A 24,321-nucleotide genomic window follows, 5' to 3' on the forward strand; every position below is an offset into this window, starting at 1 on the left:
GAACACTCGCATCGAGCTCGGTCGCGCTCGAGATTGCAATGTGATCAAAGAAGGAAAGCCGTCGACTCTGCACCTCCAAGCGATCACGCACTTTCGTCCCTGACTTGACGCTTCGCCACTTCGAGAAAAAACCACTCACTCACACCTTCACGACGGCAGGATAGTGGCAATTTGCAGAGCTCATCATTCCTTCTTCCCCTTACCAGCCTCATCAAGCACCCGCTGCGAAGCCTTGACGTAGTCTTGCCATCGTCGCTCAAAGTTCTTGCACAGCCGCCTCGCCACTCCCTCTGTGCCTGCGACGTGGTCCGCAATGATCGTGACAGCGACTCCATCCCCGTACGTAATGACGCCGATACCGAGTGTGCCTGGACCAGCTTGAGGAGGAGCAGCGCTCCATCGGATGATCTCGCTGCCAGCCAGCTTAATGCCGCCTGAGCTTGGGCCCGGGACATTGGTGAGGACCTGCCGTGTGAGAGAAAGGACGAGGGTCAGCGACGGAGAGCAAGAGAAGGTACACGCCTTCGCGCACTCACAGCTGTGAAGGAAGTCAGCGTCAAGTTGAGGATCACCTTCCCGATGAAGTCGAAAGGCTTCCACAGAGGGCTCGGGAAGAGCAGCGGGATCTGGCCCGTAGGCAGTTGAATAAGCCAGAAGCTCAATCTTGGCAGCCAGCCATGCTTGAGAATACTGAGCGCACTGCTACTGCCATGCAGCCTCTTCCAAAGCGCCATGGGCTCCTTGGGGAGCTTACCGTCGTTGGGCAGGTAAGCGAGCGCCCCCGTAGACCAGTTGCGCATGCTCCAGTCTCCTGGCTTGCGGATCGAGATGGGGATCATGAGCGCGACAGGCCGAGGCATGAAGTGATGCGTTGTGTCGACGAAGGACCACCAGAGCTTGCGGAGCAGGGAGGCGTTGCGTGGGAGAGGAGGGGGTTGATGCAGCTCTGCGCCAATGACGTCGGCGAGAACCGTGCAGAGGACGTCGTTGAGGGTGAGGTGGCCAAAGACGGTGTGATTCTTTGGACCGCCTTGGATGCGTTGTCGTAAGCTGCCGGGGGCGCCGCCACTGAATGCTGTTTGGATCAGCTTGACCTCGCTCAAGGGCAAAGCCTTGCTTGTGGCGAATTCCTTCTCTGAGGGTCGGGGACCTTGGTGGCGTGCGGTCACCTTTGGACTTCTCCACGAAGTCAACAAGAAGAGAGCAGTCATGTAGGCGCCTTGAAAGAGGGAGTAGACGCCCTCGATGATGCCCGAGATGACGAGGAAGGTCCAGAAGAGGGCGAACAAGACGAGCTGGAGGGGCAACGTCTTGTGGAAGCGATCGAGTGGCTTGAGAGCCTTGTGCAGCTTAGATGGCTTCGCAGTACCTCGCTTGGCGTCGTGAATGAGATGGCTCGCATCATCGAGGAGACGGTCGAGCTCCTTCGCATACGAGGTGACACTGAGCTGGCTCATGACGAAGCCCTGGCCATCAGCAGCAGAATGATGCCCGCGCATCACGAGAGCAGCATGAGCTCCCTGCGCATCACGGTAGTTGTCGAGGATCGTCGCCTCCCACAACGGCTTGTCAAAGTCCCACGGCAGCGCTTCGACCTGGGCGATGTAATTGTCGAGCTCGACAGGCCCGGCAGGCTCAGGCAGTCTCTTGAAGGCAACGTGGTTGCGGATATCAAATTGCATATCGGTCGTGAATTCAGATCCATGTAAGCGGCGGCCAGTATTGACGAGCTTGGAGCGGTACTTGGGGAATTGATCGGTGAGCTTCCAAAACGAGTCGACGATAGCCTCGGTCGAGGGCTTCTCCTTGAGGGTATACGAGGCGACGCAGACAGGATTGAACTCGTAGTGTGACAAGGCGAGCCACATGTTGTCGATGCCACCGATGGCTTCTCGCCGTGAGCGCACCTCGTCCTCTAGCCAGTCGCCGCAGGAGAGGAGCTGACGCGACAGGGAGCCGCGTACGCCGCCCTTCCTAGCCTGAGCGTGCAGGTGCTCGTCAAGGCGATGCTCGACCGCATCGAGCCACGACATGGGAGATGACTCCTTGGAAGCCACTCTGCCGTTGCGAGCCTCCATGTCGGCGTTTGGTGAGGAAGAGAGGATGGCGGAGAGGACGGAATGGATGGATGGATGGACGGACGGACGTTCCGAATTGGCCCTCGACTGAATCGATGATCGAAGCCAAATCAGCTTCCCCGCATCGATTCATGCACGTCATCACGCGCCGGAGTCCGCGGAGGCAGATCGAGCGAGAGGCAGCGGGCAACGATCGGACGCAACGACGATTCCGAAGTCGATGGTATTCGAGATCTACTTCTACAATTTCTATCGTCTACACACGTGGGACGGGCCAGATCATGCAGCATCACCCATCGGTACCCAGGAAAAGAGGAGGATCCCAGCAATGTTTACCACGCCAGCGATCCAGAACTTGTTGCCCAGCGTGCGAGCGGCCTTGGTACCCGGCTGGGTCTTGAACAAGCCTGTGTAGCACAGACCGCCGACTGCTCCGCCTGATCCTACAAGGCCAGCCACGAAACCGATGTTGCGTGGACGCAGGTGAGAGTAGACGGAGTAGGCGCCTGCGTTGGCCACGAAACCCGTGGCCGCGATGCCGACGATGAAGCCTATGACGCCGCCGATGGACTGGTGGGATGAGTGGTTGACGTACATGCCCAATCCTACCATGAGTAGGCCTTGCATGATGTTGGTCACGATCATGAGCATCACTTTGGCGCGCAGACCGTATCCGAGAGGCTTGTACTTGCTGTACAGCATGTCAGCGAAGACGCCGCCGGCAGGCCGGAAGATGAGATTGAGCAGACCGTACGTTGCGGCCGCGAAGGCGGCGTCTTCTGCAGTAAAAGTAGGGCCGCCGAAGAGACCGAAGAGGAGTTGCGGCAGGGCAGCATCCATTGCTGTCTCCAAACCAAAGGAGAGGAGGTACGAGACGGCGCAGAGCCAGACGCGCAAGTCGGTCAGCACTTGAACTGCCACCCGCGGCGTGAGCGGCTCGCTGACTGCCGTGTCGACCTGATCGTACTTTTGACCAGGCTGCAGCTCAGAGAAGTCGGAGCCCTTGACTGGTGCCGCTGAGGTAAGCATCTTCTCGTTGCTGCCGCCATTCTCGCCACCGGCCTGGTTGCGCATACGCTCCTGCTCTTGGACCTCATTGTGGTCGAGGTGTACAGCGCGGCCAGCAGCGACCTCGTAAGCCGTGCCTGCAAGCTGGTGGCGCTGTGACCATTTGCCGGCCGGGTGATCCTTGCCAAAGATCATGATGACGGCGGCGGTGACGAAGAGCAGAGGGACGGGAAGGACGACGAAGGAGAGGCGCCAGGCCATCCCTTGCGTGTAGCCCGATTTGCGGAGGCGCTCGTAGAGGCCGATCATGACCTGCGCGCGCAAGAAGATAGGGTCATTCAGTATGAAGCGAGTAGGGTGAGGGTCTCGCGCGTGGGACTCACAGCAGGTGTCACTCCGCCACCCATGTTTCCCCAACCTCCGGAGAAAGCATTGGCCGTACCGACAATGTTCTTATCAAAGAAGGTTGTAGTCCACGACTGACAAGGCACGAAAGTTCCACCAAGGATTGAGATGAAGAAGCGGATCGCCTTGAGGGAGGGCAAGTGGTGGACGACGGGCATGAGCGCGGTAGGGATGGCGCCCATGCAAAGCAGGATGGCCATGACCTTGCGCGGGCCGTAGCGATCAATAGCGTATCCGGCGATGACGCGAACAAAGGCGGTGCCTCCGAGAGAGGCCAAGTTGGAGTCGGCCACTTGGGCGGGCGTAAGCTTGAGGTCGACCTTGATTGCCTCGGTCATGAGAGCGGCCGCGGCGAACCAGCCGAAGAAGGCGACGAAGAAGCCTGCGCGGCAGCGAGAGGAATAGGTGTGGGCCGGTTAGCACTCGCGATTGTAAACTAGGGAGTCCAGTCTTCGCGACTCACCCAGCGTCGCGAGCCAGAACTGAGTTGAGTAGGTGTCCCAGAAGCGAAGGATGGGGAAGGTGTGCGACTTGCCATTGATAGGGTTGACGACGGCCGGCTGGTAGAGGGAGCTCCATCGGAAGGCGTAGTAGCCAGCTTGGGCTCGCCTCTGACTGTCAGAGACGTAGCCTTCAACGGTTACCGCACCTGTTGTGCCTCGAGGCTGGTCGGGACTTGGCGAGCTGTTGCCCGACGCCTTCTCATCGACGTTGATGTCGTCTTCAGGGGCGTAAGCCGGAGCAGGTTGCTGCTGTGATGAAGGCGACATGGCGAGATGTGGGGGCTGGGGATGAGAAATGAGATGCTTGTGGCGTTCAAGTCCTTATAGGAAGGAAGGACGTCGCGAAGGGAGCGCGAAGAAAGCGCGCTTCGTGTGGTCGCTCAAGCTGTCATCTGCGCAAATGTCTGCGCATGACTTGATCGATTGCAGCCCGTGCCGGCCATTGATCATCCATCACCTCTTTCAGAGGCCGTTGGCGTGAGAAGCGGGACCCTAGTTGGGCTAGACCTTGCGTCCCGTCTTCGAGCGCCTCAACGATTGCTCTCATGCTCCTCGTCGTAGATTGTCCTCTGCCTCTGCCGTGCTACCTGCCTCTGCCATGCTTCCTGCCTCTGCCATGCTTCCTGCTCTCTTCAATCGTCGTCCGCCGAGACTCGCAGCAGTTGCTCCGCTATCACAAGTCGCCCTTGCGTTTGTGACTGAGGTCACCGCGTCCCCCGTGGTCGCCACGGTTTCGTCGCGGTATCGAGAGAGATAAGAGCGTGGTGAGAGAGAGCCACACTGTGAGAGAGACGCGGCTGCGCCCTGGGTTGCGCCGGCTCGGCTGCAGCGGCTGCGCCCGATTCGAGTCGACAGCTCGATGAAATGGCCGGCGGCAAGGAAGTGCGAGGCGCGTTGTGTTCCTCCGCCTTTCCTTATCGCAGCAATTTCCAATCCAAGTTCAAACGACACCATTGCCACGCTGCGCCAGGTGAGATGAGCGCCGAGCTTGGCAACGAGGGTAGCGCATTGAGGGTGGGGGCCCTCGATCACTTCTCACGGTGAGGCGCGGGGGAGCAGACACCGCGAGACACAAGAGATAGGAACCGTGATCGGAACATGGCAGGCATTTCGAGCTAAGGGATGAGGGGCAAGCGGGGATGCTTTGAAACGTCGTGTCGAGATTGCATCCCTTTCCTCTTCGCCACCACTCACCTCGTCACATTCCAACATGGCTCCCATTGCGACTGGCCAATACTCTGAGGCGTCGTCCTCGTCATCACCATCACCCTCAGCCTCGCCAAAGAAGCGATGCGTCGTAGTTGGCTTTGGCATGGTGGGTGTCAGCTTCGTCGAGAAGCTGCTCAAGTACGATCTTGAAGGGCAGCGCGATCAATGGGAGGTTACAGTGTGAGTGTCGTACGACCCCCAGAAGAACGACCGCTCTTCGATCATCGTTCGCTCACACCGCTTGCGCAACAGTATCGGCGAAGAGCCTCACATCGCCTACAACCGAGTTGGACTCACCACCTATTTTGAACAGCGCAATGTCGAAGCACTCTACCTGAACCCTCTCGAATGGTACTCATCACACACGCCCGGCAAGCTTGCATATCACACCTCGGACCCCGTCGTCTCCATCCTCTCTGACAAGAAGGAAGTCCTGACCGCCAAGGGCCTTACTATACCGTACGACGTCTGCGTGCTCGCCACTGGCAGTGATGCAGCGCTACCTCCCTACGTCACGAAAGACCGCTTCCACCGCACGCAAGGCGCATTCGTCTACCGCAATCTTGCCGACCTCGATGCCATGATCAGCTACTCCGAGAAGAAGAAGATCAAGAGAGCGGCTGTAGTCGGGGGTGGTCTTCTGGGTCTGGAAGCGGCACACGCGCTCTTGAACCTCGAGACCGTTGACCAAGCAGTCATCGTCGAGCGCAACAACTGGTGTCTGTCCCGTCAGCTCGACGCAGAGGGCGGTACCCTCGTGCTCGAGAAGGTCAAGGCACTTGGTGTTGAGGTGCTCCTCCGAGCTCGCGTCAAAGATCTCATCACTACCGCCAAGGAAGACGGCAGCGACGTGCTCACGGGCATTGCTCTTGAGAGTGGAGAGCCGTACGACCTCGACATGATCGTCTTTGCAGTCGGTATCAAGCCGCGGGATGAGCTTTCCAAATCGACTGGCCTGGAGGTGTCGCCTCGAGGAGGCTTCACCGTCACAGATCATCTTCAAACCAATCTCCCTGACGTCTACGCCATCGGGGAGGCTGCAAGCTACAAGGGCGAGACGTATGGTCTCATCGCTCCCGGCGTCGAGATGGCCGACGTCCTCGCCTTCAACCTTACGGAGGGCCCTCATCACGCCCTGCGATCCATGACCCCGCCGGACCTGTCCACCAAGCTGAAGCTGATGGGTGTCGACGTCGCCTCGTTTGGCGACTTCTTTGCGGATCAGGGCAAAATCACGCGACCACTTCCCAAGGAGAGAGGCACGAAGCGCGACGAGTCGACACCGCCCAAGGTCAAGGCCCTCACGTACCGAGACCCCTTTTCAGACCACTACAAGAAGTACATCTTCACCGAGGACGGCAAGTACCTCCTCGGCGGCATGATGGTCGGCGACTGCAAAGACTACGTCAAGCTGGTCAGCATTTGCAACAAGCAGAAGGCCCTCGAGATCCCTCCATCGCAGCTCATCCTCGGCGCCAAGAAGGAAGGCGAGGAAGAGGGAGACGATCTCGATGATGATGCGCAAGTGTGCTCGTGCCATAACACCAGCAAGGGCGACATCGTCAAGAAGGTCAAGGACGGCTGCCGTGCCTTTGGCGAGATTAAGAGCACGACGAAGTGTGGCACAGGCTGTGGTGGATGCGTGCCCCTTGCTACTTCCATCTTCAACAAGGCAATGAAGGATGCAGGAGCAGAGGTGTCCAACGCTCTCTGCCCTCACTTTAAGCAGTCTCGCCCTGACCTCTACACGATTGTCAAGTTCAAGAAGCTCAAGACCTTCCGCGACGTCATGGAGTCGGTGGGCAAGAAGCCGGACAGCCTAGGCTGCGAGGTGTGCCGACCGGCCGTCGGGTCTATTCTCTCGCTGCTGTACAACGAGTGGATCATGGCGCCGCAACTCCGTCAGACGCAAGATACCAACGATCGTTTCATGGCCAATTTGCAGCGCGACGGGTCGTACTCGGTCGTGCCTCGCCTCGTAGCGGGAGAGGTGACGCCGTATCAGCTCAAGGTGCTTGGAGAAGTCGCCGAAGATTTCTCGCTCTACTCAAAGATCACGGGAGGGCAGAGGATCGACCTTTTCGGAGCGAAGAAGCAAGACCTTCCCGCTATTTGGGAGAGGTTGGTCGCAGCAGGGTTCCAGACTGGCCAAGCATACGGCAAGTCCCTCCGTACCGTCAAGAGCTGCGTCGGCTCAACGTGGTGCCGTTTCGGTGTGGGCGATTCGGTAGGACTAGCCGTCGAGCTCGAGCAGCGCTACAAGGGCATCCGCGCCCCGCATAAGTTCAAAGGCGGTATGTCGGGATGCGTACGAGAGTGCGCCGAAGCTCAGAGCAAGGACTTCGGTGTCATCGCAACGCCCAAGGGCTGGAATGTCTACGTCGGCGGCAATGGCGGTGCCAAGCCTCGACACGCGGACCTCCTCGCCGAAGACGTGCCCAAAGCCATGGCCGTCAAGCTCATCGACCGCTTCCTCATCCTCTACGCGCGTTCGGCCGACAAGCTCATGCGAACAGCACGCTGGATCGAGGCCTACCCGGGCGGCATCAAGGAGCTGCGCGAGGTCATTGTCAAGGACAAGCTGGGCATCTGTAAGGAGCTCGAGGACGAGATGGATGAGCTGGTTGGCACCTTCCATTGCGAGTGGACGGAGACGGTCAAGAATCCGGAGAGGCGCAAGGTCTTCCGCCAATTCGTCAACACCGAGGAGACTCAAGAGGTGTCTGAGAAGATCGTTCAGCGTTCTCAGCGTCGTCCTGCCGACTGGCCGGAGTCTGCTCCACCGCTCAAATTCGACGTCAATGACATTGTGCAAACGGCGACGTGGGAATGGCGCAAGGTGTGCAAGTACGCCGACCTCGACCCGTCGCAAGATGCCACATCGTCAGCCGTCGTCAAATACGGCGACACGCAGATTGCCATCTTTTCAATTCCTGGTCGAGGGCTCAGGGCATCGCAGAACATGTGCCCGCATAGGCGCGCTTTCGTCCTTGCCGACGGTCTGATTGGCGAGGACTCTCAGGGGCGGGACTACATCTCTTGCCCGTTGCACAAGCGCAACTACACGCTTTCGCACAAAGTCGAAGAGGACGGTGGGCACTGTAATGACCCAGACTACCAGATTATGACATTCGAGGCCAAGGTGGATGAGGAAGGGGACGTGGTACTGCGACTGCCCGACAGCGATTCGCTCGACGCTGTTCTCTCGACGACAAAGTGGATGTTGCGCAAGGCCAAGGAAGAGTCGGACATTCTGGCTCAGGATGCCAAGGGCTCATCAATCGAGATCGAAGGGCCGAGCAAGGTGGTAGAGAAGGAGGCTCAAAACGCCCAGCGGGCGAGGCGTGGGCTGGCCGAGGTGAGCGAGAAGCAGCAGAAGGCATCGTGCGGAGAGACTTCGTTGGATTGGTAACAGGGCGTGTGAAATGCGATCAGACCCTTGGCTCCTCGTTGTACGTGGATTTGTTACGTGGATTCGTTATCTCATTGGAATACAGAAGAGCGCGAACAACGCGAGCCAGTAGCCTATCTATGCAGGGGCGGCGGCGGCTGGCCGGCCGGCGTTTAAATTGAGACGAGCAGCGCAGCGGCAGCGGCAGTGGTGCAGCGTGCAGCCAGTCTGGCGTGCGACGATTCGGCTCTCTTTCAAAGGCCGGCAACTCTCTGCGACGACACTAGACGAAGATGTGCTATCTCTGACGCGCGCCACTATCTCCACCACCACGACGACGACGGGTGTACGTACGCTGCAATGCTTGGACGGCAAGTCGCAGATAGATGACAAGGGGTTGTGTCGTTACGTGCGTGTGGGGGCGACAATGGACGAGGGCTTGCCGATTTCGAATGTGCCGTTGCGAGAGGGGTGAAGAGCTTTCAGGGAGGCGCGAGCGGGCCGCTTTGCCACGGGAGAGGAGGGGCGTGCTGTGTGGGGAGCTTAGCTTGCAGGAGAGAGCGTAACAAGAAAGCTGGAAGAATGTCGTCTGCCTTTTTGTCCACCTCATCGTAACGCTTCACGACGATGACCGTTGCCATCACGCCCAGCTCGTCGTCATCATCATCACCACCCATGACTGCCAGCCCTACGCCGGCGCGCTCTAGGGCGACCTCGTCCTCTTCCGGCTCGTCAGGCTCAGGCTCAGGCTCGGCCTCGAGCTCCCACTACGCTCGCTCAACGACTTCAAGTGGCGCTTCTCTCTCTGCCGTTACCCCTGCGGAGGAAGCAGAGCCTGAATTCAACGAGTCGTCCTACACCAAGCAGCACCCGCCCATCCCTGCTGAACCTGCCATCTCCCAGCTAGGCATCGACGCTGGCACGCCCGACGCCTGGGTGGCCCGCGATCAACGCCAGGTGCGTCTGACAGGCAAGCATCCGCTCAACTGCGAGCCCGCGCTCGCCGACCTCTGGAATGCCGGATGGCTCACACCACAAGCACTCTTTTACGTGCGCACTCATGGTGCAACGCCACGTGTCAGCGCCCAAGAGGCCAAGGATTGGAAGCTTCAGATTCATGGTCTAGTCGAACGTGAGATGAGCTTTACCATCGATGACTTGAAGCGCTTGTTCCCCACGGTGTCGGTGCCGGTCACGCTCGTGTGCGCAGGTAACCGCCGCAAAGAGCAGTAAGTGCGCATGCGAAGAGAGAGTCGTATGGGCGACGTTGACCACCGCACCGTTCACCATCACAGGAACATGGTAGCCAAGGGCCTCGGTTTCAACTGGGGAGCTGCCGGCGTGTCAAACGGTATCTTCACGGGCGTGTACTTGGCCGACGTGCTCGAATACTGCAAGCCCATTAGACCCATTGGCGCCTTCCCCTACGACCGTCACGTGCCCGGTCGCGCACGGCACGTCATCTTCGAAGGGTGCGATGAGCTGCCCAAGGGCAAATACGGCACATCTCAGCGCCTCGTCTGGGCCAAAGATCGCAGCAAGTCGATGCTCCTTGCGTGGGGACTCAACGGCGAGCCACTCAGCCCAGACCATGGCTTCCCTTTGCGACTCGTAGTACCCGGCCAGATCGGCGGTCGAATGGTCAAGTGGCTCAATCGCATCGAAGTGAGCGACCAAGAGTCTCAGCACCATCTTCATTTCCACGACAACAAGGTTCTGCCCGCTGGCGTGTCCGCCGACGAGGCTCGATCTGAAGAGGGCTTGCACTGGTGGAAGGACCCAAAGTACATCATCAACGACCTCAACACCAATGCGGCGGTGACTGTACCGAACCATGACGACTGTATTGATGTCGCAGAGGGTGCCATGACCAAGGTGCAGGGCTACGCATACGCCGGTGGCGGGAGGAGGGTCAATCGCATCGAACTGTCCCTGGATGATGGCCAGACATGGGAGTACCCGGCGAAGCTCATCTACCCGGAGGACTCGTATCGCGAGAGCCCAATTCGCGGTCATCCCTACTTTGGCGACCTCGACTTGAGCGAGACGGAGATGTCATTCTGCTGGTGAGCCGATGCGGTTGACCGAAGGCCCAGCGTCGTTTTCGAAGCTGACCACATCTTCTCGCGCACGCAGGTGCTTCTGGGAGTTTGAGATCAGCACCGAGCGACTGCGGGACTCTGCCGCAGGCTGCATCACGTTACGCGCCACGGACGAGTCGCTCCATACGATGCCTGACCGTCTGATCTGGAACGCGTACGGCATGATGAACAACTGCATGTTCCGCGTCGCCATTCACCACGACGAGGCCACGAACAAGCTGCGCTTCGAGCACCCAACACAGCCTGGCACGCAGAGTGGCGGCTGGATGGCTCGCCTCACAGAGGAAGGGCAAGACCCCAAATACCCCGTTTTCAAGGCTGCCGCTGGCTCGGCATCGAAGAGCAACAGCGCGCCTCCCCCGCCCAAGGTGGACGTGCGCACACTCATGGAGGACCCGGCCAAGTCTACGCACATCGTGAGCGCGGAGGAGTTTCGCGAGCACGCAAATGAGCACTCGCCCTGGTTCGTCGTCAACGGGCACGTCTACGACGGCACGCCCTTCCTCAAGGAGCACCCTGGTGGCGGGGAGAGCATCACCCTCGTTGCAGGGGAGGACGCCACGGAAGACTTCATGGCCATCCACTCGCTCGACGCCAAGCGACGGATGTTGGGCTTTCACATCGGCAAGCTGGCAGATGGAGCGCTGGACCATCAAGCTAACGCAGAGAGTCTCGTTCCCAACGAGGCGGCGACTTTCCTTAACCCCAAGGCATGGAAGAACAGCAAGCTCGTCTCGCGCACCGTCATCTCTCACGACTCGCGCATCCTGCGCTTTGCTCTGGACCACGAGGATCAGACGCTCGGCTTGCCCATCGGGCAGCACGTCTACCTCCGCATAAAGGACAAAGAGGGCAACGTTGTCGTGCAACGCGCCTACACGCCCTTCTCAGGCAATGAGCTGCGCGGCTTTGTGGATATCCTGATCAAGGTCTATCAGCCCACGGCGCAGTTCGCGACTGGAGGAAAGATGACGATGCTCCTCGAGAAGATGGAGGAGGGCGTTGACTCGCTGGAGATGAAGGGTCCGCTCGGTGGGTTCACTTTCCTCGGTGACAGCACGGTACGATGGCGCGGCCAGGAGCGCAAAGTGCGCAAGCTGGCACTCATTTGCGGCGGATCCGGTATCACGCCCATCTGGTCGACGATCAAGGGTCTGGTCGAGTGCGGAAATTCAGCCGAGACGGAGTGCTGGCTCCTCAACGGCAACCGTACAGAGGCGGACATCCTTGCGCGCACACAGATCGATGAGCTTCAGCAGCGCTTCCGTGGCAGTGGGAGACGCTTCGATCTCTGGCACGTACTGTCGGGTCAATGCGCTGATGACTGGGCGGGCGGTAAAGGTCGTGTAAATGTGGATCTGATGCGCAAGCATCTCCCACCACCTCCGCCTGTCCGCGGCGAGGGTGACGAGCTCGAGGACACCTTGGCGCTCGTCTGTGGGCCGCCGGCGATGGAGGAGGCAGTCAAGAAGGGATTGGCAGAGATTGGGTGGGACGTTCCGAATACTGTCGTGTTCTTCTAGATTGTGTACGATGCGCGATGCGATTAAAGATTAGCGTGCCCATACTATGTCACGACTTTTTGCGACCCGATGTCTTCTGCTCTCAGTCTGTTGAGAGTATCGCGGGCTGTTTGAAGCGCTCCCGGAGGCATGCCAGCCAGAGCGGCCACGGTGAGCCCGTGTGACTCGCGATTGACGCCTGGTCGAACGTGGTGTAGGTAGGTGACGGAGTCCTGGCGGCGTGACGGGCGGACGCGGTCAGTAGCTACTTCAAATCACTCGCCACCGCCACGCGCACTCACCTCGCTCCCCTCGACGTCCGTACTTGCAAAGCGCACATACCTCCACCCCTCTCCACCAGTCTCTCTCCCCTCCTCCCACCCCATCATGTCCGCCAACTCATGCAAATGGCTAGCGAACAGCGCCCGACACCCAATCTCACCCATTTCCTTCAGAGTGGCAAATGCAATGGCGATGCCCACCTGCGTGGTCGTCCCCCGGCCGATCTCATCCGCAACTACGAGACTACGCCGCGTAGCGCGACGAAGAATCTCGGCCGTCTCGAGCATCTCGACCATGAATGTTGAGCGATCACGGAAGAGGTCGTCTTTTGCGCCTACGCGGGAGAAGAGGCGATCCACAATGCTGAGTCGGGCCGATTGCGCGGGGACGAAGGAGCCGGATTGGGCCAGGATAGCTATGAGGGCGTTCTGGCGGAGATAGGTCGATTTGCCGCCCATATTGGGGCCGGTGATGAAGTGTAGGCGAGACGTGGCATCCATCTTGAGGTCGTTGGCATGAAAGGTTCGACCTCGCTCCAGTAGTCCGCCTTCGACGCCGATGTGTCTGCCGCCTACAACATCGAACACGCAGCCTGAGCCGTCGTAGTGCTCGTCCGCCTCGCTGAGCATCGTCGGCCGCACCAGCCTCAGGTCAAGGGCAAGCTGTGCCCAGCCCGCGAGACAGTCGACCTCGTCCACCTTGCGTGCATTTCCGCGCAAATCAGCACCAGCGGCCACTACCCTCGCTCGCAGCCTACGCAATTCAGCATTTTCTGCCCGCTTGAGGTCTTCCTGCAGTTTAGCCAAGCGTGACCCGATGCGACTCCACGGCTCGTGATAGTAAGTGCGCGTGCTCTTTGTGCGGTACGCCAGCGTGAGGCGGAGCTCTTGATCGTTGCTTGGCTCTTCGCCCGAGGTGGGGACGGTGGTGTGGACTACGAAGCCTTGCCCGAGAAGATAGCGGAGCGAGGTGCGAGGGCCTATGCGATAGCGTAGGGAGGACTGAAGGGAGGAAGCTTCATGGCGCAGACGCTCGTACTCTGCTGTAAGGGCTGAGAGGAGGCGTGAGGAGGAAGGTCGAATGAGGTGCTCAAAGGGGGCGCCCCAGGGTTCGTCGCCGCGAGGTGTAGGCGGCGGCGGAAAGGCTGATAAAGATGATGGCGTAGGGGAAGGGGTGGTCTCCGCCTCCTCGTCTGCGTTCTCAGCTCCAAGCAGGCCTTCCTCCCGATCCAGAGCCTCCATCGCCCGTAGTCGCTTCTCCATGACTCTCTCATCAATCGCATCGCCCAGCTCCTTGCCTAGCCCAGTCAAATCGACCAGACCCTCCAGCCTCGCAGCGAGCTCTCGATGCCCTTCCTTTCCTTCACCACGCAGCTCCCGTCCCCACTCCTTCACTGCGCTGGTGAATCGCACAAAGTCCCTCACCTCGAGCAGATCCTGCTCATCATTCCTTGCCGTAGCAATTCGCTGCAGAGTGCGCGAGATATCTCCCCTCTGCACCTGTCGAAGGAGGGTGCGCAAGTCTTCCAAGGCGTAAGGGTGCGTGACGAGATACTCGACGATGGCATGCCGCTCTGTCACCAAGGCGTGCGATGTGCTGGGCGCAGTGAGCCAGTCGACGAGCAGGCGCGCTCCGCCCTTTGTCAGGGTTCGTCGCACCGTGCTGACTAGACTACCCCTCACTCCCCCTTCTCGTGTGGTCTCACGCACCTCGAGGGCGTCTAATGTGTTGGCGTCTATGAGCATCGTCTCTTCCGGTGCATGATGCCGCGCGAGTCCCGAGCCGATGAGTTCGTCCAGCTCTTGCCCACCGTGTGAGGCGACGTCCAAGAGTCGGGTGCTGAGGTGTTCGGTCAGATTGGCAATTGCCGTGCGCTCGGCCGCGAGGTAGGTATGTGTGGCTTGACGCTCAATTGCGGAGGGCGTGGTTGGTTTGCGTGAGCTCGAGGAAGGAGGGAGATAGGAAATCAGAGTGCGTTGCAGGTCGAGAGCTTGGAGGAGAACGTCTTGACCAGATTGTAGGGCGCTTGATGAGGGCAGCCGCATACGCTCTACAGCGTCTGCCTCGAGAATGATCTCCGAGGGGCTGACACGCTTGACCTCGTCCCTCAGACTCTCAACGTCGCTGCAGTGCGTGATGTGAAGGTCGGATGTGCTCAAGTCGAGCCACGCGAGGCCAATGGTGGGCGCACCTCCCCGCGCACCTCCCCGCTGCTCGCCCTCGCCAACCGCGATACTGAGGATGAAGTTGTTCCTCATAGGATTTACCCACTTCTCGTCAATGAGCGTTCCCGGGCTCACCACCCTAGTCACTCGCCGCACAATGTCCACCTTCTCGTTCAGCGTCGCCCTGTTGACCAGATTGATCGTCTTCCAATCCTCTGGGCTCCTCGTCTCCCCTCCTTCCTCATCTGGTCGAAACTCCTCACAAATCGCCACGAGCTTTCCGTGGTCATGCACCAGCACCTTGAGGTACTTTTCGAGCTGGCTGAGCGGGAAGCCCGCCATAGCGACAGAACGCCCGCCCCATGTCCGGTTGGCTAGCTTGATGCCGAGGAGAGAGGAGAGGAGTGGCGCCTGCTCGAAGTAGGACTCGTAGAAGCCTCCGACACGTGTGAGAAGGATGCAGGACCCAAAGCGCGCCATATTGCTCAAGACGTCTTTCGCGAGTGGGGGCCAGGATTGACCAGAGGGGCCGACTTCGTCGATGCGTGAGGGCGGCGCGGCGAGTGCGGCAGTGCCTGCTGGCGCGAAGTCATCGCTTTGCACAGCCTCGTCTTCCTCCTGGGTCTTCTTCTTTCTTGATGCCCGCTTCCTGCGAGTCTGAGCGACAAAGGGCTCAAGAGGAGGCATGTCCAGCCCTGTATTTGCATCGAGGGCCGCCGCAGGGAGCTCAGTGTAAAGCTTCGTTGAGCGGCGCGGCTTGGTGGGGATAGCGGCCCCTGCATCGCTCTGCTTAGCAAAGAGGCGGACGACCGATCGTCTGCTGCTCGAGGCAGCTCTTGATATCATCATGATGGCGGCATTGCTGCGTTCTGGAGTGGCGAGAAGAAAGGAAAGGCGGACTGAGCGTCTCTCGAACCTCTTTGAGCCTTTGAGCGCGTCTCCGCACAAGCCACGCGCTCCAGTCCGCCTTCCTCCTGCCGCCGCTCCTTGATGCCGGTCTTGCCTCTTCTCCGTATCCTCGCAACTCGCACGCCATGACCCAGTCTCAGCCTATGCTCCTCAGCGAGCAGACGGCAACGCCCTTGCCGGATGCGCCCACGTCTGAGCAGTATCTAGCCGGTGCGGCGTACAGGGACAAGGCTCCAGTCGTCATTGATAATGGTGAGCGCCAGGAATACGAGGGTGCATTGCGTCGAGCAGACGCTGATACCATTCTTCCCTCTACCTGACAGGCAATTCCGAGCTACGAGCAGGCTTTGCGAGTGACTACGATCCTTCTTCTTCCTCTTCCTCCTCCTCAACCTCGCTACCACCTCTGCACTTCCCACCCGTCGTTGCACGCTACAAAGACCGCAAACGCTCAGCAAACATTCTCCTCGTGGGACCCTACGTCAATATGGATCACGAGTCGAAGAGCAAGGCTCGCACTCCTAATGAGAACGGACTGCTCGTCGCGCAAGATGTGCTGGAGAATGTGCTGGACTTCACCTTTGCTCGATTGGGCATCTCTTCCGGAGGGGAAGAGGCAGAGGGCAACGTGGAGCACCCAGTCGCTATGACTGAGCAGCTGTGCAATCCTGGATACTGTCGTTGCCTCGCCTCCGAGCTCCTCTTCGAGGCATATGGCGTGCCTGAGGTGGCCTATGGGCTCGACTCACTCTTTGCAGCTCATGCGAACGGTGTAGGCCCAGACGGGCTGGTAATCAGCAGCGGCCAGTCCACCACTACGCTCGTACCCATGGTAGGCGGCAGGGGGGTCTTGGCGAGTGCAAAGCGGCTCAATTGGGGAGGGAGCGCTGCTGCGGACCACCTGCTGCGCCTTCTCCAACTCAAATACCCGGCTTTCCCCGTGCGCCTCTCCTCGCAGCAGGCAAGCACCCTCATCGAGACACCCGGCCTCTTCTACGCTCATCCCGGTGGGCAAGACGGCGACTACGCGGAGCATGCTCGTCGCCTCTCTGAGCTGAAGCAACTGCAAGCGGAGGGCAAGACGATCCAAATCCCCTTCACGGTGCCCGAGTCGCGCAGGGGGAAAGAATTGACGGATGAGGAGAAGGCAAAGCGCGAGGAGAGGAAGAGGGAGAGCGGGCGCAGACTGCAGGAGTTGGCGCAGAAGAATAGATTGCAGAAGGTGCGTCGCTTTCGGGCAATTCGCGTGATGAGCCAGAACTGACTGCCCTCCTCCCCACGCAGATGATGGAAAAGGAAGAACAGCTCCGTACATTCGCCGAACTCAAAGAGTACAAGAACAAAGAGCGTAACAGCGACTGGCTGAAACGCCTGGAGTCCGCCGGCTACCCTTCCGAAGAGGAACTCATCAAGGCCGAGAAGCGCATTCAGTCCGCCCTCAAGCGCTCTCGGCGCAGAGACGACGGTGCAGCCGACGAAGGAGGAGCAGAAGAGGAAGCCCCACCAACCTTTCCCCTCATCGACGTCCCCGACCACGAGCTGAGCGAGGAGTCCATCAAGGAGAAGCGACGCCAGCGTCTCCTCAAGGCGGGGTACGATGCTCGCATGCGCGCGAAAGCCGAGAAGCGCGAGGAGAAACGAGCGGCTGAAGAGCGTCGCCTCAAGGACGAGGAGGAGCGAGCTACGAATCTGAAAGAGTGGTGCAGGGCGAGGAGAGGCGAGTACGAGGAGACGATCGAGCGTATCAAGGAGCGCAAGCGCAAGCGAGAGCTCCTCGCGGATAGGAAGAGTAGCGTTGCACAGCAGAGGATGAAGAGTATCACAAGCCTTGCGAGCGAGGGTAAAGGCGGTGCTGGCGGGACAGCAGGAGGGGGAGAATCGTCCCGAGGAAAGCGTAAACGTGGAGCAGCTGCGGCAGCTGGCGGCGCTTCACGTGGGGAGGGCGGTGACGACGACTTTGGTGCAGATGACGAGGACTGGGCCATCTATCGAGACATCCAGGGGGCGGAGGACTCCGAGGACGAAGAGGAGGACGAACAGCTCCTCGTGACCCTCGAAGCGAAGCTCCTTCAGTACGACGCGGCCTTCAGTCGCGCGGACACGCTCGCTGCCCGCCTGGCACGTAAGCGGGCGCTCACCCGTACCTTCTTGGGGGGCACACCAGAAGGAGAGGAAGATATAGCTGCTGCGGCGGCCGAGAAGCGTAAGGCTGATCGAGCGAAAAGAGCCGCTCAGGCTGGTGTGGCGGTCACTGATCTCGCGGACGAAGATGATGAGGAGGGCGGAGCGAACGGCGCGGATAGCCTCGAGGAGAAGTTGGCCAAGCAGCATCAGATCACGCTCAATGTTGAGCGGGCGAGACTGACGGAGGTTTTCTTCCAGCCTAGCATGGCGGGTGTGGATCAGGCTGGACTGGACGATATTGGGGAGATGATCGTGAGGGGTTTCGAGGATGAGGAGTTGGGGAGGAGAATGGTCGGGGTGAGTTCGGCGCGCATAGAACCACACATGACCAGGCGAGGGGCACGTACTGACTTTGCTTGATTGCCCCCCTTCTGACGCGGCAGAACATCTTTCTCACTGGCCGGCACACCTCCTACTCCGGCCTGCCCGAGCGTCTACGCAACTCTCTGGCCTCACTCATGCCTGCGTCTTGGTCCTCATCAATCAGTGTACGCAGCGCAAAGGATCCGCGCTTTGATGCTTGGAGGGGGATGGCTAAGTGGGCGAGGGAGGATCGCAAGGAGGGATGGATCAGCAGGGCAGAGTATGACGAGATGGGTGGGGAGTATATCAAGGAGCACAGGTTCGCGAGCGCGGGATGGTGAGGCTTGCGAGTCAGGGAGGGGAAAGAGACGCAGAATGAGGAGCTGCGATCCAGCACACTGAGCTGCGATTCAACACAATGAGCTACAATCGAACACGATGAGATGGTAATGAGTGTGGTTTTCCGCGCATCGAGGCAACAAAAAGAGATGAGAGACGAATAGACAAGGATCGACGAGGGAGAATCAAGGAGACCAAGACAAGAACGAGGGACAGCGCCCCTCCCCCGGTGCTGACCGCCGCACTAACAGCTACACCCGCTCTGAGCATTATCCGCATCGATCCTGATCGGATCGGGGTAGTCGGCATACAGCTCCTGCTCGGCCTCCTGCGCGAGGGCATTCTTGGCGATGGTCTGGAATGCCTGCTCGACGTTGATGTTCTCCTTGGAGGACGTCTCGAAGTAGGGGAGGTTGCCCTTGGACTGACACCAATTCATCGCACGCTTCTGCGAGACCATGCGCTTTGACTCTTCGACGTCGATCTTGTTGCCGAGGACGACCTGCGAGGGAAGAGTGGGTGTTCAATGGTCAGTGAGTCGGGAGGAGGAGGTTCAGTGGTACAGAGTGGGGCGCTACTCACGAATGGGAAGTTGTCGGGGTCGTGCGGCGAGGCTTGGATGAGGAACTCGTCGCGCCACGAGTCGAGGGTGTCGAATGACTTGGCTGAGTTGACATCGTAGACGAGAACGCAGCAGTCTGCACCGCGGTAGAAGGCTACACCGAGAGATTGGAAGCGCTCTTGTCCGGCCGTGTCCCAGAGCTGAGTGTGAGCGGGGAATGCATTTGCTCAGTACGGTGATCGGTGGGCGAGGAGCTTGGGCGCGGGCGCGGCTCACCTGCATTGTGACGAGACGGTCATCAACTACGACTTCGCGAGTGAGGAAGTCGGCGCCGATAGTAGCCTTGTACGACGAGGAGAAGCGCTTGTTGACGTCTGGCAGGGGGCAAGGTGAGAACATGGATTGTCAAGGGAGAACATTGAGGGGGAAGCGGAGCTTGCTGCGCGTACACACATTGGTTCATCAACGAGGTCTTGCCGACGCTGCGGGGAAGCAGTGGGGAGGTAGGTGAGCACAAAGTCAGCTGTAGCACGGTCGTAGATGCTCACCCAGAGTCACCAAGGATCTGAAATAGTGTGGATGCGGACGAGCAGAGGGATGAGTGACATGATCTGTGTGGTGGTGGGGCTGACAAGGGGTAGGTGACTTACGATGACCTGGAGGGCGGGAGAGCAAGGATGAGGGGAAGTCAGCTACAGTGGGGAGCGGGACGACAGCTGCAGCGCTCTCGAGCTCACCTTGAGCAGCACCTTCTTCCTTGTGGCCATGATTGCGATCTCGTGTGGAGAGGGGGAGGAGGAGGAGGATGCGAGTCGAAAGGGTCCAAGATCCGATTGAATGCCTTCAAGGGCGATGAAGCGATGTTGTGATGCCGCGTCGCTGCTGCTCGATCACTGGGAGGGGAGCAGTGGTGTCGCAGTGAGATGCTCCTTATGCGGTGGTGCCGGATCTCTCGATGACTATCGCTGTCGCTGAGGTGAGATGGAGGCGATGGTGTTGGTTGCAAGGGCCCACTGCTGCTCGCACACTCGCTCTCTCAGGGCCCTGTCCTGTCCGCCCCTCTCTGACTGTTCAGCCGCATCGATTCGAGTGGCTCGCTCGCCTCGCCCTCCCGCTTAGCCGCCCACGCCTGCCTCCGCCCGGCCCTCCTCGGCATCTCGACTCGACGATGTCGACGTTAGCTTACCAGGGCATGAGACCAAGCAAGAGGGGGGAGGGACTGCGTTATCGTCGAAGCAATCAGTGAGGAATCACAATGATGCTGAAGAAGAGCGTGTTGACGTCGAGGTGTGTGCTACCACTCCCCCTCTGGCTGCTGTGGGATGACGACGGGCCTCGCCCTGGGCGCTGCTGCTACTCGGTCGTCGCCCCGGCTTGCATAGCTCCCCTGGCGCGGGCTTTGGCTGGACGGGCGGGGCGGCCGGCGGACGAAAGTGAGATTGACACCGCCTGCGTGACGTCGAGGGACGTCTAGACTCCTTTCTCTCCCAACACCAACGGCAAGGACGCAAGAAGCGCTCGCGACCTCTCCTCCTTGCTCTCACTCCCCTCAACAGCATCATCGTCGCTCTGCATCACTCTTTCCTGGCCATTTCTTGATTCATCACATACCACGGCCAGCTCGAATCCTTCCCTGCCCTTCTGCGCATGATTGTCACGCCGCGAGTCTCTCATACCATCCCTCGCTCTCACAATGACATCGACGGCTGCGTCCAACGTCTATGATCCAAGCCGGGATGGGTCGTATAGCAACGATGGCGGCGGAAGCAGCAGCAGATATCAAGGCGGCGCTCATCCACCCCCTCGTTCACGGCAGGCCAGCATGGGACGTGAGTTCCAAATCGAGAGACGCCGAGATGACCTCGAGATTGCAATGCTGATTGTCATCTCCTCCCGTTCAATTAGCCCCGCAAATGTACTCCCAGTCAAACACTTCGGCGCCGGGCTTCGATCGCCAAGGGTCGTCGAGTCAGGGTCCACCATTAGCAGACGACTTCATGGCTAGGTCCTTCGACCAGATGAACCTCGGTGGGCCCCAAAATGTAGGATCATCGCCAGGCATGGGTCCCGTCCACTACAGAGCTCGTTCACCAGGAGCAGCGAGTGCTCGATCCAGCTCAGCAGCAGGACAAGCCGGCAGCGCTGCGCCTGGCTTCGGTAGTGCTTCAGGTAGCGTAGATCGTGCCAACGCCCTCTATGCTCAGCAGGAGATGTACCAGTCGGCTGCAGAGGTCAAAGACGAGAACAGTCTTGCCGCCATTGCCGACGAGATTGACCAGACGGCGGCCGACATCAGACAAGGTGGAGCTTCCACACCTGCACCACCGCAAGATCCCAACTCTTGGCAGTGGGCTGGCAATGGCGGCGGAGGGGCGAATCCCAATGCGAACGGCGGCGGTTGGGAATGGCAGCAGCATCAACAGCATCAGCATCCTACAGCTTGGCAGCAACAGCAGGCGTATCAGCAGGGCATGTGGCAGCAGCAGCAGGGTCAGTGGGGCGGTCAGGCGGGCTCGCAAGATGGCCACTACTATCAGCAGCAGCAGCAGGGTGGAGGAGATCAAGGCTACTACGAGCAAGGCGCATACGATGCTCAGTCGAACCCTTACTATGCCGCTGCTGCCGGGTACGGCATGGACTACCCTGGCCAGCCGCAGCAGCACGGCCAGCAGACACCTCCCTCTCTTTCTCGCCATCAGAGCGGGGCATCGCATCATCTCGGCATGACGCCCATGACTCCTGGTCCTGGCCCGCAGCCCGGCCTCTTCCGACAGGGAACAACAATGTCTGTTGGCTCCAATCACTCCGGCGGGCCAGTCTCCGGCGGACGTCGTCGCAGTAGCAAGGACGTGGGGCTGCCTCAGCAGACACTCCCGTACAGCAAGGACTTTGTCAACGAGTATCGGGCGAGGATGAAAGCAGACCCAGATCCCGAGGAGCAATTCCGTGAGTCGCCGCGTGTCCCCCGTCCATCCCCTCGCCCACCTGCTCACGTTTCCCGCCCCTTCTCCTTATCACGCAGGCTTCGCTCGCTACCTCATCGAAGCCGCGAAAAAGATCCAAGACCCCAAGGATGGCCCGAAGCAAGCGCGCAAATACCGGGACGCCCTTCTTTCAGAGTCGCTCAAACTGATCAAGCGCCTCGCCACAACAGGCATGGGGTTAGGCAAGCCCCCTTACGCCGAGGCCCAGTTCTTCCTGGCCAACTGCTTTGGCAACGGATCACTCGGCCTGCAGGTGGACCACGAGAAGGCCTACAACTTGTACGTCCAGGCCAGCAAGCAGAACCACCCTGCTGCGACCTATAGGACGGCAGTGTGTAACGAGGTGGGAGCTGGGACGAGACGCGACCATCATCGGGCCGTACTCTTCTACCGCAAGGCCAGCGCACTGGGAGATACGGCGGGGATGTACAAGTTGGGCATGATCTTGCTCAATGGACTGCTCGGACAGCCGCGCAACGTGCGCGAAGCCATCGTCTGGCTGAAGCGTGCCGCAGGGCAAGCAGACGAGGACAACCCGCATGCGCTGCACGAGTTGGGTCTGCTCCACGAGAAGCAGAATACCGTCGTACCGCACGACGAGGCGTATGCGCGGGAACTCTTTACTCAGGCGGCGCAGCTTGGCTATGCGCCTTCGCAGTTCAAGCTGGGCAGTGCATACGAGTATGGCGCCCTCACCTGCCCGGTGGACCCGAGGCGATCCATCGCTTGGTATACCAAGGCCGCAGGACGCAACGATGGCGAGTCCGAACTGGCGTTGAGCGGATGGTATCTCACTGGCTCGGAGGGTGTACTCAAGCAAAGCGACGCCGAGGCATATCTCTGGGCACGTAGAGCAGCGGCCAAGGGTATTCCCAAGGCAGAGTATGCTGTGGGGTACTACAGCGAGGTGGGCATCGGCGTCAAGGCGGATCTGGATGAGGCGAAGCGGTGGTACATGCGGAGTGCGGCGCAGGGGAACAAGAGAGCGATGCAGCGATTGACGGAGCTCAAGAAGATGGGAGCCAAGCCTGCTAAGAGGCCAGCGAGGGCTACGAGGGGGGACGCTGAAAAGGAGTGCGTGGTGATGTAGACGCGGGGACGGTCGTAATGTCATGATGTGTGACCCGCAGCGATGGCGAGACGAGCGAGAGTGCGGCAGCGACGTGCGTGGACGTGACTACCACCAGCGTGATATCACGCCAACCGCGACGTGATGGTCACGAGCTCGCACAGGACCCTCGAGTCGGCAATCGAGGCGGGTATTCTCAAGGTGCTGCTTCTTGCCCTTCTCATGCTTCCCACTTGCATCCTCGCACCTAGGCTGGCTGTGCCCTTGGCCCTCTCCATGCCGCGGCCTCCTGCCAAGCTTGCCCGCCGCGCTCTTGCTGCGCTCTTGGGTCTGATCAGCTGAGCCGTGGTGCTGTGCCTGCATCCGAAAAAGCTCCTGGCGACGCAATTCCAGCGGCCGCACCCTGCCTCCCCGCCGCTTCTCCGCCTGCGAGTGCGTGTTTGGGTCATCTGTCGCCCATTCTCCGCCCGTCCGCTCGCGAGTGGCTCCCCCTGCGTTCCCCTTTCCTTCGCTCTCCCCCCTCCCCTCCCCTCCCCCCTACCTCTTCCTCTTCCTCTCCGCTCCAAATTGGCGCAGCGGGCGTGCGCAAGGACAGGCGGCGTAAAGGACTCGAATTGAGTCAAGTCGAGTCGAGTGGCCTCACGTTGCACGGCTGTCCAACGATCCATCCTCATCCGCTGGCATTGATGGGCGTCTTGTCCTCCTTCTTTCCCTCTTAATCCTCACTCCCCCCCTCCCCCTTCGCTGCCCCTCTCTTCGTCCCTCCCTCCGGCTTCCCCGTACGGCTTCTCATAGAAACGCCCTCAATAAGCGCCGAAGAGCAGACGCGCCGTACGAGCCGCCTCTCGTCTGCGCCCCCGTCTAACTGCGGTCACCTCACCTCATCTCCCATCTCGTTCAGCAAGACACTTCCTACCCTGCTACGCACGACTGGATCCCCAAAAGGTAGTGAAGGCGCCACATTACCGCCGAGCCCCACTCCTCGTCCACCATGGTGTCCCCCTCTTCTACGCGCCTCGACGGCCGCCTCTACACCCTCGTCACCTTCGCCCTCATCCTCACTGCCCTAGCCAACTGCGCATCCGCCTCGTCATCTCATTCCAACCGTATCGACTCCCGCACGACCATCAACAGTCATTTGCGCCGAGCCACCTCCTCCAACCAAGTCACGGTTCACCACTCTCCACCCGCCCGAGGCTCAGTCTGGGATGCCTCAACTGGCAAGCTACGCGGTCGCGCTCGCGGCCTCCTCCATCACAGGTGGCACGGCGTCGAAGCAGCGCAGAAGCGTGACCTCATCTCTGATGTAGTGGACACGGTCTCAGG

At 59.9% G+C, this 24,321-nt stretch overlaps 8 protein-coding genes across 8 annotated transcripts; 4 read left to right on the plus strand and 4 right to left on the minus strand.

Annotated features, from left to right (window-relative positions):
- Positions 1–24: 24 nt before the first annotated feature.
- On the minus strand, positions 25–2,158 carry BDZ90DRAFT_255428 (hypothetical protein). Its single transcript, XM_025507852.1, has 2 exons — positions 537–2,158; positions 25–465 (listed from the first exon to the last, which is right to left on the minus strand). Exons 1-2 carry the CDS (start codon positions 2,076–2,078, stop codon positions 184–186), a joined length of 1,824 nt encoding a protein of 607 aa, XP_025360255.1. The 5' UTR covers positions 2,079–2,158; the 3' UTR covers positions 25–183.
- A 199-nt stretch (positions 2,159–2,357) lies between these two features.
- On the minus strand, positions 2,358–4,261 carry BDZ90DRAFT_223082 (MFS general substrate transporter; the record flags this gene model as incomplete). The annotated part of the gene is made up of 3 exons (XM_025504557.1): positions 2,358–3,398; positions 3,470–3,873; positions 3,955–4,261. The coding sequence occupies 3 exons, from the start codon at positions 4,259–4,261 to the stop codon at positions 2,358–2,360; spliced, it is 1,752 nt and encodes a 583-aa protein (XP_025360256.1).
- A 649-nt stretch (positions 4,262–4,910) lies between these two features.
- On the plus strand, positions 4,911–8,792 carry BDZ90DRAFT_234078 (putative nitrite reductase). The gene is made up of 2 exons (XM_025506887.1): positions 4,911–5,383; positions 5,456–8,792. The coding sequence occupies exons 1-2, from the start codon at positions 5,205–5,207 to the stop codon at positions 8,613–8,615; spliced, it is 3,339 nt and encodes a 1,112-aa protein (XP_025360257.1). The 5' UTR covers positions 4,911–5,204; the 3' UTR covers positions 8,616–8,792.
- A 70-nt stretch (positions 8,793–8,862) lies between these two features.
- BDZ90DRAFT_243209 (putative nitrate reductase) lies at positions 8,863–12,288 on the plus strand. The gene is made up of 3 exons (XM_025507425.1): positions 8,863–9,823; positions 9,890–10,660; positions 10,731–12,288. Exons 1-3 carry the CDS (start codon positions 9,222–9,224, stop codon positions 12,217–12,219), a joined length of 2,862 nt encoding a protein of 953 aa, XP_025360258.1. The 5' UTR covers positions 8,863–9,221; the 3' UTR covers positions 12,220–12,288.
- Positions 12,264–15,332, minus strand: BDZ90DRAFT_255441 (hypothetical protein; the record flags this gene model as incomplete). The annotated part of the gene is made up of 2 exons (XM_025507853.1): positions 12,264–12,431; positions 12,501–15,332. The coding sequence occupies 2 exons, from the start codon at positions 15,330–15,332 to the stop codon at positions 12,264–12,266; spliced, it is 3,000 nt and encodes a 999-aa protein (XP_025360259.1).
- Positions 15,333–15,687: 355 nt separating this feature from the next.
- Positions 15,688–18,686, plus strand: BDZ90DRAFT_243214 (actin-like ATPase domain-containing protein). The gene is made up of 4 exons (XM_025507426.1): positions 15,688–15,806; positions 15,878–16,776; positions 16,839–18,035; positions 18,122–18,686. The coding sequence occupies exons 1-4, from the start codon at positions 15,698–15,700 to the stop codon at positions 18,380–18,382; spliced, it is 2,466 nt and encodes an 821-aa protein (XP_025360260.1). The 5' UTR covers positions 15,688–15,697; the 3' UTR covers positions 18,383–18,686.
- BDZ90DRAFT_234081 (hypothetical protein) lies at positions 18,457–19,855 on the minus strand. Its single transcript, XM_025506888.1, has 7 exons — positions 19,679–19,855; positions 19,619–19,623; positions 19,491–19,507; positions 19,396–19,424; positions 19,219–19,316; positions 18,963–19,142; positions 18,457–18,882 (listed from the first exon to the last, which is right to left on the minus strand). Exons 1-7 carry the CDS (start codon positions 19,707–19,709, stop codon positions 18,625–18,627), a joined length of 618 nt encoding a protein of 205 aa, XP_025360261.1. The 5' UTR covers positions 19,710–19,855; the 3' UTR covers positions 18,457–18,624.
- A 562-nt stretch (positions 19,856–20,417) lies between these two features.
- Positions 20,418–23,016, plus strand: BDZ90DRAFT_243221 (HCP-like protein; the record flags this gene model as incomplete). Its single annotated transcript, XM_025507427.1, has 3 exons — positions 20,418–20,771; positions 20,848–21,888; positions 21,965–23,016. Exons 1-3 carry the CDS (start codon positions 20,636–20,638, stop codon positions 23,014–23,016), a joined length of 2,229 nt encoding a protein of 742 aa, XP_025360262.1. The 5' UTR covers positions 20,418–20,635.
- Between the last annotated feature and the right edge of the window lie 1,305 nt (positions 23,017–24,321).

The sequence above is a fragment of the Jaminaea rosea genome (assembly GCF_003144245.1).
Source record: "Jaminaea rosea strain MCA 5214 unplaced genomic scaffold BDZ90scaffold_14, whole genome shotgun sequence".
NCBI lineage: Eukaryota > Fungi > Basidiomycota > Exobasidiomycetes > Microstromatales > Jaminaea > Jaminaea rosea.